This window comes from Zonotrichia leucophrys, chromosome 4 (genome assembly GCF_028769735.1).
Source record: "Zonotrichia leucophrys gambelii isolate GWCS_2022_RI chromosome 4, RI_Zleu_2.0, whole genome shotgun sequence".
In the NCBI taxonomy this organism is placed as follows: Eukaryota; Metazoa; Chordata; class Aves; order Passeriformes; family Passerellidae; genus Zonotrichia; species Zonotrichia leucophrys.
In genome coordinates this window covers 52,235,011-52,250,419 of record NC_088173.1, presented here as the reverse complement: position 1 = coordinate 52,250,419, position 15,409 = coordinate 52,235,011, and the positions used below count along the sequence as shown (strand labels likewise).

The 15,409-nt window shown below is 44.0% G+C and overlaps 1 protein-coding gene across 1 annotated transcript in view; it reads right to left on the bottom strand.

Moving 5' to 3' along the window:
• Window positions 1–260: 260 nt before the first annotated feature.
• Window positions 261–15,409, bottom strand: part of ARSJ (arylsulfatase family member J) — a 33,512-nt gene continuing 18,363 nt past the window's right edge. The window contains exon 2 of the mRNA XM_064711671.1: window positions 261–2,789. Within this exon, the coding sequence (XP_064567741.1) occupies window positions 1,385–2,789 (1,405 nt within the window). The 3' untranslated portion in view covers window positions 261–1,384. The remainder of the gene's footprint in view (window positions 2,790–15,409) is intronic.

The window sequence follows — 15,409 nt, the reverse complement described above, 5'->3', positions numbered from 1 at the left end:
GTGCAGCCAGTCCGTGCATCCATCATCCATGCAGACACCTTGGAAAAGGGCAAACTTTGAAGCATGTCTCAAATGATATATATATAGGGAGAAGAAATTCTGTTTCAGAAGGAAAATGTCATAAAACATCCCTGTACCAAAAATAATAGTAATGAAAGACCTTACTTGAGTTTGTTTAAAACAAACTAGGCCAGAATTGCCATTCTGGATGCAAAAAAAGAGGCAGACCGCTTTTATGAATGCCATAAAAATAAACTATTTTAATAGGTACATAAATAAAAGGTTAAAATTTTTCCCCCCGAACATCAAGATGGCCTAGCTTCTGTACAGAAATGAACAATATTCGTGGGACTCCTAAATTAAATAAACCCTTTGTTACATTCAAAACCACTGAAGGCAAATACATAATGCAGTGACGCACCTGAATTGTTCTCCTTCCTCATCCTAGCAGTGTATACAGTATTTCCTTGGTTTACAGTACTCTGAGGATATGAATCTGTTAAATAAACTCTGAATGACAAGGTGGAAATAAACTTTAAAAAGTCAACATTAAAAGAACCCAAACAACCCTGGCACCCACAGGGGTACCTTACATCAGCTAGGAAATTTTAATGGAAGAGAAATAGGAATTGAAATTGCTGTAAAATAAATTATCTATTTTACATATTGTTGTATAGTTATCTTAAAGTGTTTAAATATTACATTCACTTTGGTGATGTGTTTTTGTCTATCCTGTAATAAATTACACGAGGTGTGTGCTTGTTGGTCATGTGTTTTACTGCAAATGGGGGGGCTCAGCACATCTAGGAAATGTTAAAAATATTTCAGATTTAGTTAAGATGGACAAAATCCAATTTAAAGCAGCTTTCCTCCTATCATGTCCCCCTCCCCAGCACCTCTACAAAGTTACCCTGATGGCTTCAGTTTTGCTGTGTTGTATCAAAACATGTCACAGGCTGATGACTAACACTTACTGACACACAGAGGTTCTTGGGTTTTGTTTCTCCTCTCTCCCTCTGAACCATCTGTCAGCTTGAGAACATCTGCCATTAACATCTCCATGCTCTCCAAAGATTCCAGCTAATTAAGGCAAGGAACCATCATTTGTCCATCAAAGCTAAGTTTCCTGAAACAAGATGCTATCACTGTTGTTATCTGGAATGTGTCTGGTGATGGGTGAGGACCACTCATCCTGTGGAGGAGAAAGTCCGTCACATGGTCACTCAGAGTGCTAAGGTATCTTGTGCTGGTGAAATCAGAGACAAAATTAAAAGATGACAACTTTCATTCATAGTGCAGAACTGGCATTTCTAGTCTATTCCATCAGAAGTTCAAGAAGTGGGGCCAGGCTGACTCAGGCCTTGCCAAGGACCCTGCTTAGAGTTTACCCACCAGCAAGACGCGACCGGCAGTGAAATGACTGCCCCTTTTTCCGACTGGCTTTCTTCTTCTTCTTCTTCATCTTCTTCTGCTTATTTGCACCTTTGCTTTTGTCTGATTTCTTTTTCTTTTCGTCCTCCTTAAACCACGGCCCCCAGACTCCTCCGTTGAGCTTGGGGTTGCTGCGAGGGTCCTTGGGCGGGTAGCGGACGGGCACCGCGGTCTTGTTGAACTGCGAGAGCCTCCGCAGCAGCTGCTTCACCACCTCAGGGTGCCGGGCAGACAGGTCCACGCGCTCGTAGGGGTCGGCCGTGATGTTGAAGAGCCACACGGTTTTCCCGGCCGACCAGGAGACGCGCTCGTTGTGCCAGCGGTTGGGACCCGCGTTGCTGAAGGCCTGCGGAGGCACCCAGTCGCTGTAGCCCGGGTTTCCCGTCAGCAGCTTCCAGTGATTCACTCTGATGGCAGACTGGATGGCAGTGTTCCAGATCCCGTAGCCAGCGGCCCAGGAGCCATTCTTGGCTTTGGTGTAGATGGGGTCGATGTTGTGCAGGATGTCCACCCGCGGGGAGCGCCGGCCCTCGCTGATGGTCTCCCACACATCATAGCCGTCCAGCTGGATGTCTTCATCGATCTGCCCCTCCGCCAGCGTGATCAGCGTGGGGAACCAGTCTGTGATGTGCACCAGCTCCTTGCATACAGACCCTTTGTTTTTCAGAAGGGGGCTGTGCACAAACCCTACAGCGCGGATACCTCCTTCCCAATAGGTGCCTTTGCTTCCTCGGAGTGGCCAGTTACTGCCTCCGGCCATCGGCTGCCCGCCGTTATCAGAAGAATAAATGATAATGCTGTTCTCGTAGTAGCCATACTTCCTCAGAGCGAGGGTCACATTATTTATGGCCTCATCCAAGCAGGCCAGCATGGCTGCGTACCGCCGCCTGTTGATGTTGTTTATCGAGCGGTAATGTTCAAAATACCTGCCCGGTGCCTGAAGAGGCGAATGGACAGCTTGGTAGGCAATATAGAGGAATATGGGTTTCCTAGGGTTATGAGAAGCCAGGATCTGCTGCACCTTCTGCGTGTACATCTGCGTGGAGTAGATGCCGTTGTCGTGGTCCCAGGCGGCGTTGTTGTTCTCGTACAGGTCGTAGCCGCATATCCCGGGGCTGTCGCACTTGAAGTGGGTGTAGTAGTCACCGCTGCCCAGGAGCGAGCCAAAAAAGGAGTCGAACCCCCTCTGGGTGGGCATGCACTCCCGGCGGTAGAAGCCCAGGTGCCACTTGCCCACCATGTGCGTGGAGTACCCGGCCTCCTTGAGCTTCTGAGGTAGTGTGACGTTATCCAGAGGTAAGCAGTTGGGCTGCGTCGGCCGGATGATGGAGTGCTGCAGTCCCGTGTGGATCTGGTACCTGGAGGCGGGAGGAGACAGGCATCAGGGTGGTGGAGGAAATGCTCAGGTGTATGGACACCTTAATCCTAACATAAAATGTCCCTATGCATGCCAAAGCCTTTTCTGGAAATATTTCAGAGTGCCTGTGTATGCTGCTTTCAAAAACCAGCTCGGTCACACCATCGAATCTGTCCTCGCCTCAGTGAGGAATGAAACATTTCCCTCCATGATGTGAGCTACTCAAAATACCTACATATACAGGAGCACAGGTACTTTGAGGCACCCTTCTTTCCTCCACGTCTCCATTTAACAATGGCTATAGAAAATTATGTGGATAAATACAATTTTTACAGTGCCTCGTAATTTGCTAGCAGTGAACATATCTACAGCATATAAAAATGCTGGGCTTTGAGCATGTAAGAGCAGTATGTTTAAAGGATGGGGTAATAAATTCTGCAGTGCACTACAGGCTATGTGTAAAAAATACATATGGCTTCCATACGATGAGAAAATGAATCCAGCACGGGCAGCAGTAAGTATCAAAAATCAAGGGCAAATATATTTATACCAGTTTGACACTAAAAAAGAGAATGTAACAGCAGATAGTAGACCAAAGACAAGTTCTCCCTGAGTGTAAGAAGAAGTTCAATTCTCAACCATGCATAGAACAGCCAGGTCCACCAATACTGCGCATCTCCCCCAAAACTGGTTCTTATTAATTTGTGGTAGCAGGAGTTGGGGCTTCTTGACAAATTCTGCTGGTGTTGCCAATCTGATTGGCCTCCTGAGCTGTCTAGAAAATTAAAACCATTGGGCTCTGCCTGTCCATAAATAACTTGAAGCCTGCTTTCGTATAAGGGCTTCCTGGCCAGGATCTCCAAAGGCACCATAGCTGTCTCTAATGGCTGGCAGCGTGGATGGATTGTGTAACTCCCATTTCATTCCGGAGCTCATTTCCCCGGGCCCAGAAGCTCTGCTCTCACTAAGTGCCTGCAGAAGCTCTGGCTGTTGTGCTGCTCTGGACCCAGCGTGCTGCAGGGCTGCTGCTGTGCTCTGCCCCCCGGCCCCTCTGCACAGCATTGTCTCTGCGACCAGGCTGGGGACCTGGAGCCCTGCCACCCAATTGTCCCCAAACTCACAGGCTGGCTCTGACAGCACAGGAGATGCTGCAGGAGAGAGCTACAACACACCCTGAAAATTATGAGTTTCTGGGATCTGCACTTTGCTTTTGTAAAAGAAATGTCACACACACACACAAGTCCCACATCCTTCCCATGGTTCAGCTGCAACATTCTCTTCTTAAAACAGGTAAACTACACCAGGAAAGCCATGCAGTGCTCCATACTTCAGCTCATTCCATATTTGGGACTCCTCAGGGAACCATGTCCGTAAGGCATTTCATTTCCTTCCCCTTCTTTTTCCTCTACCGTGTTAAATCCTTTCAGAAAATTCCCATTTTTTTGATCCAACTGGAAAAGTCCTTGTCCCCACTTGGCTATTTTAGTCAATAGTTTCTGCTTTCTTAACTCTGACAGGCTCCTTGAACACAAGGTGAGCCCCCAGTCCCAGCTGGGCAGTTCCTCCGTAACAAGCTGATTTTGCTGGAAGTCAGGATTTTCTCTGAAGGGACCCAGCCGGATCCTTCCACCACCCTTCTCCTCTGAAAACTGAGAAGCTGGGCCTGAGGGGAACAGGCCACAGAATCTGCAAAACACTGCAAACCAATCTTCCTCTTGTAGGCAAATGTCTACACAGAAAGCATGATAGTCACACAACATTCATTCCCATCAAGAATTCCTAAAACACCAGGCAGTTTCCCCAGCGAGGGCTTTTCAACTAGAGATCCAAGCATGAAATTCCTAAGCTGTTGATCTGACAAATATTGAACCAAAACCCAGCAAGGATTGGCCTCAGTCACAGAGGCATTCAGCAGTGCCTCTTGCTTCAGCAGGGCCCTAAGGAAGTTATTCACTATGCTGGTAATACTGCACATATAACACACACCCATCTATATGCACATATATTCCCTGCTGCTGCCTCTTTGCAGGAGACTCTGGTGTGTTTCCCAGATGTGTCTGTGTGCTATTTTTGGCATGGCTGTGCTTTGGAATATACCTATAGGCACACAGACAAAGAGACACATTTTTACACTCGTATGTGTAAAAAAGAAGTCTGCAAACCAATACATTTTAAGTTGAAATATTTCAAGTGTAGAAATGCTTCAAAGAAATATCAACCTCTGATTATCAGAAGACTGCAGTATGACAAAAAAGGTCAAGATTTGTACACTTTCTTGCACCACATGCCTTTCTAATTGATCCATTATGTGCCAACATTACTTTTTTCAGTGAAAGCATTTCATATTTTCAAAGGACTTGCAGGGCATCCATAGAAAAGCAAAGTAATCTCAGCAAAAAACCAGTGATGATATGGAAGCAAATGGCACTAATAGCAGTAGGAAAAATGTCTCAAAACAACTGTTTTGAAACTTTTTCTGGACTGTGCAAGACGAAAAAAAAACTGAACCAGGAAAAACATAAAGGGATTAGGAGGCAGATGCTGATTTTGAGGGTGTTTTCTATCAGATAAAGTCATGAGTTCACCAACTGCCATGAAATGTCTGTAAGATACATCCTATAGATTTCATGGCTTCTATTTTTTAGGATAAATTGGCTGGATTTATTCCCAAATGAATAAAGTAAGTTAGGACTGTAAATAGTCTGGAATTCATTATTAGAATTTCAGCACCAGTAACCAGTCAAATTTAAGCAAATGCTGACAGGCCACAGAATCCAATTTTACTATTTTTCAGACTTTGACCTTCATGGGCATTATTTACATATAGGCCATTAACTGCTGAGAGAGGCCATTAACTGTATAAAGAGTGGGGGTTCAAGACTTGGGAATACTTTAGATGGATGTGCTGTGCTTTCCTTCTCCCTGCTCCTCTAACATTCTGGATCATAGGTGTCTCCTTTAGAATACCTGATATTCCCAATCTGCAGAACAAGGAACTAAGTAAAATTTGTGTGAAGTGTTCAGCTAATAAGAAGCATATTGAAAATGAATTTATTCTCACTATACAGGGATGGCTCTTTGTGCATTTTCGACTCTTGTTTTTGTTTTCCTGGTGTGCTGTTCAGATGTTCACAGTAAACCCACTGTGATACGTGTTGCAGCCAAGGCAGATGCTCAGTGCTGGCTCACTGACACACTGAGCTGTTTTCTTGTTTGTAATGTGCATGTACAACACTACTGATTTCAAGCTCTCACAATTTTCAAATACTGTATTAATTGTCTTCAAACTGAGATTATTTTAAGGCTCACTGTAGATTAACAAAGAAGCTCAGTTGGAAGTTTCTAATTTCAGGAACTTTTGCTAGCAGAGCTCTAGTTAGTACATGTGGAAAATGTATTTTTATTATGCTTGCATAGCTCAGGATATGTTGAAAAAAAACCTCAATTTTAAAAATAATAAACTCTAGCCTAGGATTCAGAAAAGGATACTTTAAATAAAAACCCCATGTTTGCCAGGAGTTGCATAGAGAGTGACAGCGCTGAGGTCTGCATGCTACATAAATTAAAGAGATCACTATTAATGATTGTGACTTTCCCTGTTAAAAATAATGAGCTACAACAAGCAGATACCAGTCAAGAACATCGATTTAGGGGTTACTAAAGAACAGTCTTTGACATCTTACCTGAAACTATTTGTATAACACAACAGCTAAAACAGAGGAATTCCAGGTGAGTAAAAAAATAAGGAAATATATGATTTTGGGGGCTCTCAGTCTTCAGACATCCAAGTTATTGGGAGGAAAAAACCCCAAGATTCCATTTGTCACCAGCAAATCATCAGAGGCAGGACACCATCACCAGTGAGAGAAACCAGATACAACAAAGACATTTTTAGAGTGGACTGAGGCTTTAGCATGGAGCCCACAAGCCCTACGTGTCTGACAAGGTTGTTACTTTGGGCAGGGATGTTCACTCTGAATCATCTCAAAGTTGTTTTCAGTCTGTAAGGTGCTTGTGAGGAAAGCAGGAGCAGTTCAGGAGCTCTTCCACGCGGGCTGGTGAAGAGCAGGGCAGGGCATCCAGACCATGGGCATGCTGGGTATGGAGCAGCATGAAAGAATCACACAAAAGGACTCTGCAGCAGAAATATCCGCCATAAAAATGAAATGTTTCATGCTGCATATGCTGAGGTTTTTAAAACTAAATCAGAGTAAAGCTGGAAATGGGGTGAGTTGATCCAGGAGACCCTGGGGCAGAGGGCAGAGCTGAGCTGATTTAAATGAGATGTAAATAAAGCCACCAGAGCCTGACATGAATTGCTGCCAAGCCATCAGCAAGCCCTGGTCCCCTCAGACTGAAGACAACAAAGCCAGAGTGCGCAACCACAGTGCTTCTGTCTCATTGCTATTATGTCAATTTGCTGAGAAGCAAAATGTTCTCTAAATGTTCATGTCCTTCTTATTTCCATTCTTTCCCTAACTTAGAGACTGATGGCAAGGGTTGGCTTTGCAGACTTCCAAGTGCCAAGCTGCCATGAGAGTCCAAGCAGTGGTGGCACCTTGGCACTCCTTAGGGCAGCAGGTCTGGCATCTGTTCTGGACAAGAGCAGGTTAAGCTGAATCCCATCTATCTCATTTCTTCAGTGTTTACAGTCTATGGCAACTGTGTGTAATCCCATGGGATACACTTCTAAATGTCAGCATCAAAGTTTTCATGCTACATAGTCTGCTCAGTGCCTATCCCAAGGAGCTCCGAGCCCACACTACATTAGTGTACATTTCAGCTTTCAAAAATAGCAGAAAAATACAATTTTCTATATTGAATATATCATTCATTATCTATCATTTAACCATCTTTATCTTCTGGCTTATGACTTTGGGATTTTGGGGGAAGGTGGGTTATGAGTGGAAATGCACCAGAGAATGCAACATTAAAAACTAAATACAAACTCCAAACCTTCACAGACTTTCACTGTGTCAGCCCACACAAATCAAACCTGAAGTCTTCACTCAGACATACACACATTTATTTCATCCTCAGCTGTATTCCTAGAATTTTCATGTTCTTATAAATCAGACTGAAAAAAGCATCTACTTCTAAATGAAGTGTTTACATTAAAAGTCTAACTCACATTATTTACTCTTTTATCACTCTGGCAATGCTATTGCATATATGTAATTTGGAAGATTCTGTATCTTGCCCTACTTTCAAGTTTTTCATTGTTGTTTTTAAATCAGTTAAGGATCTTCCATCAAATTCAGGAAAAGAAAAATAAAGTAGCAATTTCCTTGCAGACTAATAATGTTATCAGTGTTGCTCCCATGACCTTTCTCCAAGGACTTAGAGGAGCTGAGACATCCTTACTTTGCCAAATGCCATTTGGATTTTGATGCATGAACTCAACCTCAGAATCATGTTGAAATTCTGGTCCCACACCAGCCCTGGCATCTGGCCATTTAAACAATGTCCTTACACCCTGATATTGTTTATACTGCAAGAAGGATTTTTATCACCTGGCACCTAGAAATGCTTGAAAACTGGGGAACCATGCCACAAAAAGCTGTTCTCCATAGCTCCCTATTCCAACAGTTTTACATCTCCAGGATATGCACCAGATCCTCTCTCTTTTATCTTCCCAACTCCTGCAGATGCAACTGGCACCCCAGGAGTGAGGCAGTGCTCAGTGAACAGCAGGAAAGCAACTGTTGTCTCCAGAGTTGTGAGCTTTAAAGGAAAAATATCTTACTATGAGACCAAGCTGGGAGGGAAAAGAACAGAAACTCTCATCTGCATTTCCTCAGGGCTTCTCTCCCTGGTTCCAGAAGCTTGAAGCTCCAAATCAAGTTGCAATTAGTATTTTCATACACTAATTACAAATTTTCTACCAAACATTATTTAACTGGCAGCTTATCTGCCACCAACCTTTCCTGTCACTGAGACCATTTATCTGTTCCAATGGGAGATGTTGGGAAGGATGAAAGTGTGACAAGAAAGTCCCACAGATATGTGTGCTCGGCAGAAAGATTTTTAAATGCAGAGTCTGATGAAGAAATAGAGATGGAAGCAAGTTTTGATATAGAAGAAAAGAATTGCTGAGCCAGCCTTACTGGCTAACCAAGGAGGCAAAGGCTGTGTTAGTCAGAAGGGGTTTTTATGGCTTAATCAAAGGATAAACCCACCTCAAACAAGAAGATGTTTATACCAAGCACAAAGAGAGCACAGGCAAACAAGTCGGCAAATGTGGCGAGTAGAAAAAAGGTCTCAGAATTTTCCACTGCCAGAAAACTGAAAAACAACTTCTAGCTTGAACTGTAATGCACTAACTTTTGGTGATTGGACAATAGTAACATGAATATGGTAATTACAGGAGTTATGACAGGCTACAGATAATAGCTAAGGTATAGATTGGTTCTACTGCATTAAGATGCTCAGCAAAGTAAAGTAAATAATGCACTGTAACCAAAACCAAAGGGTGTCAGGGCTCCCTGCAGCTGCAGCTGACAGCTGTGGGCACAGCTCTGTCACCCACAGCCCTGGGCTGCTGTGACACCTTGGATGGAATAAACTGCATTTTGGAGAGCCCTGGAGTCCCACATCCCTCATTCAGGCTCTTACAGGAGGAGAGCAAGGAGAAGGGAGAATGTGGGAGTTGGCAGCAGCTGGAATGCACATGTCTTCATGCAGCTATTGTTTTCTTTGCTCCCGGTTTGCTGCAGCTGTGGAAACAGCACAACGTTTCCAGCTTTATCACTGGAATTCATTTAGGAAAAGGGGAAATGTGTGATTGCATAATCGGTGTTGCGGTTCCATGTCTGCACGGGAGTGACATGGAAAGAAAACAATGTCACCAAATGCTCTGCATGCCAACCACAAATCCAGACCTCACCACCCAATTCCGGGCTCAGCAACAGCAGATGCCAGCGGATGTGACACCTAATCACCATGGCACAGGGGAAAGGAACCTAAAATGACTCTGCCCTTAGTTAGAGGTTGTTGTAATCTTCGCTGCCGTGTTGTTCTTGCCTCGCTGCTGGGGCTCTTCTCCATTCTCTGCCACACACTCCTTCCTTTCTTCTCAGGGGCTCCTCCTGGGCTCTTGACCCACCCCTATTTATTTCAGTTACCTTCACGAGCTACAGCTGCTGCCCAACTAAGGACCCTGCAGCTGCAGCTCGTTTGGAGCAACTGGGACCCACACAGGTCTTACAATACAACATATATTCAGGCCCCCACAAGAGATGGATTTGCCATCCCGCTTTGGTCATTTTCGCAGGAGAAAAACCAGAAGAAAAGGAGATAAACGGTGTCTAAAAGCTGTGCAGAAGAATCTCCCCCTTGGGTACTCCCAGAGTGAGGCTGGAACAGGACCAGCACGCTGGGACAGGGACACAGCACGTCCCAGTCTGTGAAGGAGAGGTGTCTCCATTCCAGCCCCTGCTCTCTGCTGAGCTGGGGAGAACAGCACCCCAGAGCCTCCTAATATCCCAGAACATCACTGCTACACACAGGGCAAACTTCAAGGTGTCTCATATTCTGTCTAAAAGAATACTTTAATTGCAAATAACACAGGAGTTTTTACATGACTTGCCATGCACATGTGTGAAATATTTTCCACCTATTTCTGTGACAGTTTAGGAAAGCTAGTTCATCTTTATGTAGGAAGAATTTATTCAATGATTGCACCTAAGGGACATGAAAGATATTCATTATATGGCTGCCTTTCATAAGAAGACATCTCTTATAAAAATGACATATTTGATGGCAGCCTTTAAGGTAGCAGCCAAACAGTTATTGTCTTATATTACTCTCTAATTAAAGTACTCATTTTGAACATTTAGTACCATTTCTGAATTAAATCTGTCCTTAGCTATTATTCACACATCCAGCACTTAGAGCCTTTATCAACCTAAATGCTATAAAATGACCTTGAATTGACAGCAAGGATGACCGAGGGCAAAAAGACAAGATGTAAAATACAAGTTAACAACTACCACATCACAGGCCTATATCGTATCATTTGAGAGAGGTAATTGCCTTATAATTAAAGAACATTATGACATGGAAAAGAAAAATAGGACTATGTGGTGCTTCAGAGACATCTCAAGTGTTTTTTGACACCTTCACAACATCTGAGCTTTGTGACAGCTGTAATTTTTTATGAACCACTGAACAACTACATAAACACACCATTTCTGAGTGTGACATTGCAGAACATCATAGTTCCACTGCTTTAGTGAGCATGAGTGTACCATAGGCCATTAAGTTCCATTTGAATCCTCGGATAAGTCTTACAGACAGTAATTTAACATTGGAGATAAATTATTATTGTGAGAGTATGATGATAAAGTGGTAACAGCCACAAGCTCTCTTTAGTATTTATAGTATTTCTATGATCCTGCTCTGTGAGATGTCTCAAGCTGAACTGTCTCCAAGATTCTATAACAGGAGAGAGAACAGACTCTGCCCCCCTTAATTAATATGTACCTATTTAAATTAAGGTGTAATTCAATTAATTTCAATTGAATAAGCTTCTAGGTAAATTTTTTCTCTGAGTCATCAAAGTATCAAAATAAGTCTATGAATTAATGCACCAAACTCTTTTTTTTTTTTATGTGGCGGTTCACCAGGAATGCCGATTAATTAAGAAACATTATTGGATGATTATTCCTGTTTCATCTCAATTTTGTTATTCTATTTGTTCTACTTAATGCATTCTATCACATAACATCATTGTAAAACATACACAGGCATCAAAAGGAAATTATTACCTTCTCCTTCATCCCCAGGGTATGGCACAGCAGTCTGAGACAGCAGGATTCCTGCTGTAGTCTTTGGAGTTTAATTATGCATTTCAGCCAGAGCTCTGGATGCTGCTGCATATGAAATGCTAAGGTGCTGCTCAGAACTGAGGGTGCCACTCCCTTCAACAAGCAAAGCTCAACTTTTCCAGAGGCTGCTGTGCCCTCCCAGACCCCTCATGTAAGGTCTGTTCTTGGCAGCAAGGGACAGCAATGCCCTCTGCTGCTCGGGCACCACCCACCACTGCTCCATGCCACCCCAGAGCACCTTCCCAGAAAAGCTACAGCCTTAATAATATGAAGAACAGCTTTATCTGGAAAAAAACCCCAAACTCTAATTTGACTTTTCAACAACATCGCTGGTTTTCTGGGCTGATGTTTACTGGCAACAGCAGTGACACTGGACCATTAGTGACAGGAATTACCTTGCCCTGAAAGGGAGGGAGGGCTGGCAGCCAAGAGATGCTCTCTTCTGGCTTCTGCACAGTTCTCAGCCTGAGCATCCCCACTGACCTCCAGTCCTTTTGTCCTTCTGACACTCTGATATCAGTTTCTGAGTCTATTGTGCTGCTCAGCCCCTGGAGCAGGGATGGAACCATGCCTGCTGCACAACACAGCTAAAGCTCAAAATGAGCTTTTTAGTCCTGATAAAAGAGGTGGCAGGATGCAAATGAGCCTCACCCTGATGCCAAATCACTTAGGAACTGTATTTGTTAAAATACAGTGCTTACAGGCACCTGCTTATTTACAGTGATTGCCAGCAGTCATGTATGAGTTCTGCCACATATTGCTGGCTGCTGGATTTTCTTTCTATCTCCTGATATTTGATTCACCTGAGAAATATAATATGAAAATCCCTTTTCCAGAACTCACCACAATATTCTCATTCAGTTTTGATCAAGACAAAGGCACTATGTGTGGTTCCCAAAGAAATAATGGATGAAGATAATGAGATACTGCATTAACCTGGGTCCCACACGACAGGTTCCTGACTGACACCACGGGGAAATGGAACATCTTTGTTTACTCACAGGAGAGATCCCACATGGAAAGGAGCTGCTTTCACTGCCAGAGTCTGAGTGGATGTAGGTGTGCTGTTGTAGCACAGGGAGAAGAGTGGGGAGCAGTGTTGCAGAGCTGTCAGTCAGTTCTGTGACAATTTTTAACTACCACATCAGACATCACACACTACATAGTACAGCATTAAAAAGAGAAGTAAAACGTCTGCATTCAAAGCACCACATGTTGGAACTCAAAAGGAGCAAAGCAACATCAGCAGGTGCATGACCAGCTCACCGTGACCCACGGCTGGAAAAGGCATTTAGGATGGAGTCCAACCAGCGACCTGGCAATGCCAATTCCTCTGCAAACCATGGCCTTAATGTCACACCTACGTGGCTTTTAAATGTCTCAGGTATGCTGACTTGAGCTTCAGGTGGCTCCGGAATTTGACAGTCCTTTGGGTGAAGGTATTTTCCCTGCTATCCAACCTAAACCTTTCCCTGGCACAACTTGAGGCCCGTCCCTCTTGTGCTGTCACTAATGGTACCTGCTGAAGCTCCGTGGTGCTCCACAGGGATTTCTCTGCTCCTGTACCAATGGATTTGAGTTGCTACCTTTGCTCCCCGCCCAAACTAGACAAGGGCTAGGAGGAATGTAAGGCTTTTCTGTGGAGCAGGAATGTGATGGAATTGGAGAACTCTCCCTGTCACACTTGATGGCTGCAAGATGCCATGGCACAGACACCGTGAAGCCCCCTCACACCACCCTGCTGCATTTCTCCCCCTCCCTCAGCCTCCCCTAGCACAGAAAGGAACAAACTGGAGTTAACAGGGGACAGAGGTTAACAGCACATCTGTTTCTAGGCCACTGTGCAATGAATAATGAAGAGATTTGGAAAAATGCTTCTTTATTTCCCTCCTAAATCCGGCTTAGCAAAACAAGCAGTGCTCTCTTGGATGTCAGTGCTGCACTCCCTAATCCCTCCTAACTCTCATTCACACTGCTCATCGCTCACATCTTGCTTTGCTGCTGCATTGAGGCAGTGTCAAAAGCCTAACAGCAACTGGGGCTGTGGTGCAACATCCCTGGAAATAAAATGGAGCATAAAATAGGTGCCTTATTGCTGTTGGTCCCACAAAAATCTAGAAACAGAGTCTCTTACATGTCTAGCAATTATGTATAAAAGCAGACAAAGCTTACATAAAGCACTTGCTATAAAATGTTAATGTATTAATGAAGCTGTGCCTTATTAAAAATGCTAGTAGGTGATTTTGATCCTGGACAAAATACCTCAAAAATGAGACTCATGCAACAGAGTGAACTGGATAAGAGTAAGTGAGGTGTAAATAAGTGAGGATGAGAGTAAGTGAGGGACACACACAAAATTTTGGAAGTTTGTATTCATCATACCCAGCAACTCAATACACTCATGGAACCTAAGCAGAGATACCATCAGCACTGTATGCTGCCTTCTGTGGGGCTTTCTCCCCCTGTCTGAAAACATTTATTTAAGTAGTGATATTAGCATCACATACCCTGTGAGAAGGGGTTTAAGGGCAAACAGCTCCTGGAAATTGAGGATCACCCATTAAAAATTGAAAATAAAAGGTATAAGTAGTGATTCTTTGAGAAACACTAGCTCAGGAGAAAGGGAAACACATTTAGCATTTATCAGTGTGTGATCACAGAAAAGCAGCTCCTGCATATTTGGTCTCCACCCCAGGGTTTCCAGTGGGAAATGTAGTTGGAAAAATACAACAGCAAGATCATAACCCATCCGTTCTTCTGAGGAACAGTTAACTCTGTGGAAAGTTACTCAATCAGTTGCAAGTAACTTGTGGCTTCTAAATCATTTACATCCTGTCCAGGTTGTGAAATTATGTATTTCAGTGGTTAATAATCCTGGCAATAACATCAAAATTTACAAAATGGTGTCATGCTGAACAAAGCATCATCAGTTAGAATCTGTTCTTGCTATTTGCAACATTCTTCTCTAAGTGGGAATAGAAATTCGCATACTGTGGGGGTTGTAAAGGGAAAAGAGGGAAGGAGAAGAGATAAGAATCAGGCGTGCTTTGCATGTGTCTTGAGTGAAAAAGCGAAATCTTTCTTTCCTCTTTGGGAGCCAGGAAGGCTGAAGGAGGAGCAGATCAGCCCCGCAGCAATTTGCTGCCACTGTGTACGGTGTCTGTAGCAGCTAAGAGTGCACCACAGCACGGAGGTGATGAGGGCTGACACCACCACAGAGCCCTGGCTGCGCTCAGGAGATGCGAACACGGCAGGAACACTGCTGGAACCACAGCATCTGCTGGGTTTTGTCTGCATCCCCAAACAAATCTGTGGGGTGCAGCTCCAGTGGGTCACACGGGAGACAGGAGCCAGAGGAAGCTGTGAGCACTGTCAGTTCACACTCTTATCTTGACTGTCCCATTAGTGACAGCAATTAGTACAGCATTACTAACTTGTCCCACCAAACACACAAACCACAGCCCTGTGTACAGCTGCACAAGTCAGAGCAGTAAGCCCCTGCTAACTTTGTATATATTGTCAGAGCACTGGGCTTGTCCAGGATCACCTCACCAGGTTTCTCACAGGACTGGGTGCACGCTATAAAACACATTTCAACTTGTTATACAAATATGCGCCTGCAGCTTAACCACACTGCCTTGGTTCTTCATGAACTCTCCCAGCTGGCTTGTTCAATATCCAGCACTTAATGTATTTTGAATTCTGGTAATCTGGCTGCATGACTGTAAAATTCCTCAGCAGTCCATTTCATACCCTGCTTTTCATGAGCAGTGCTCGACAAACTGCAGGACCA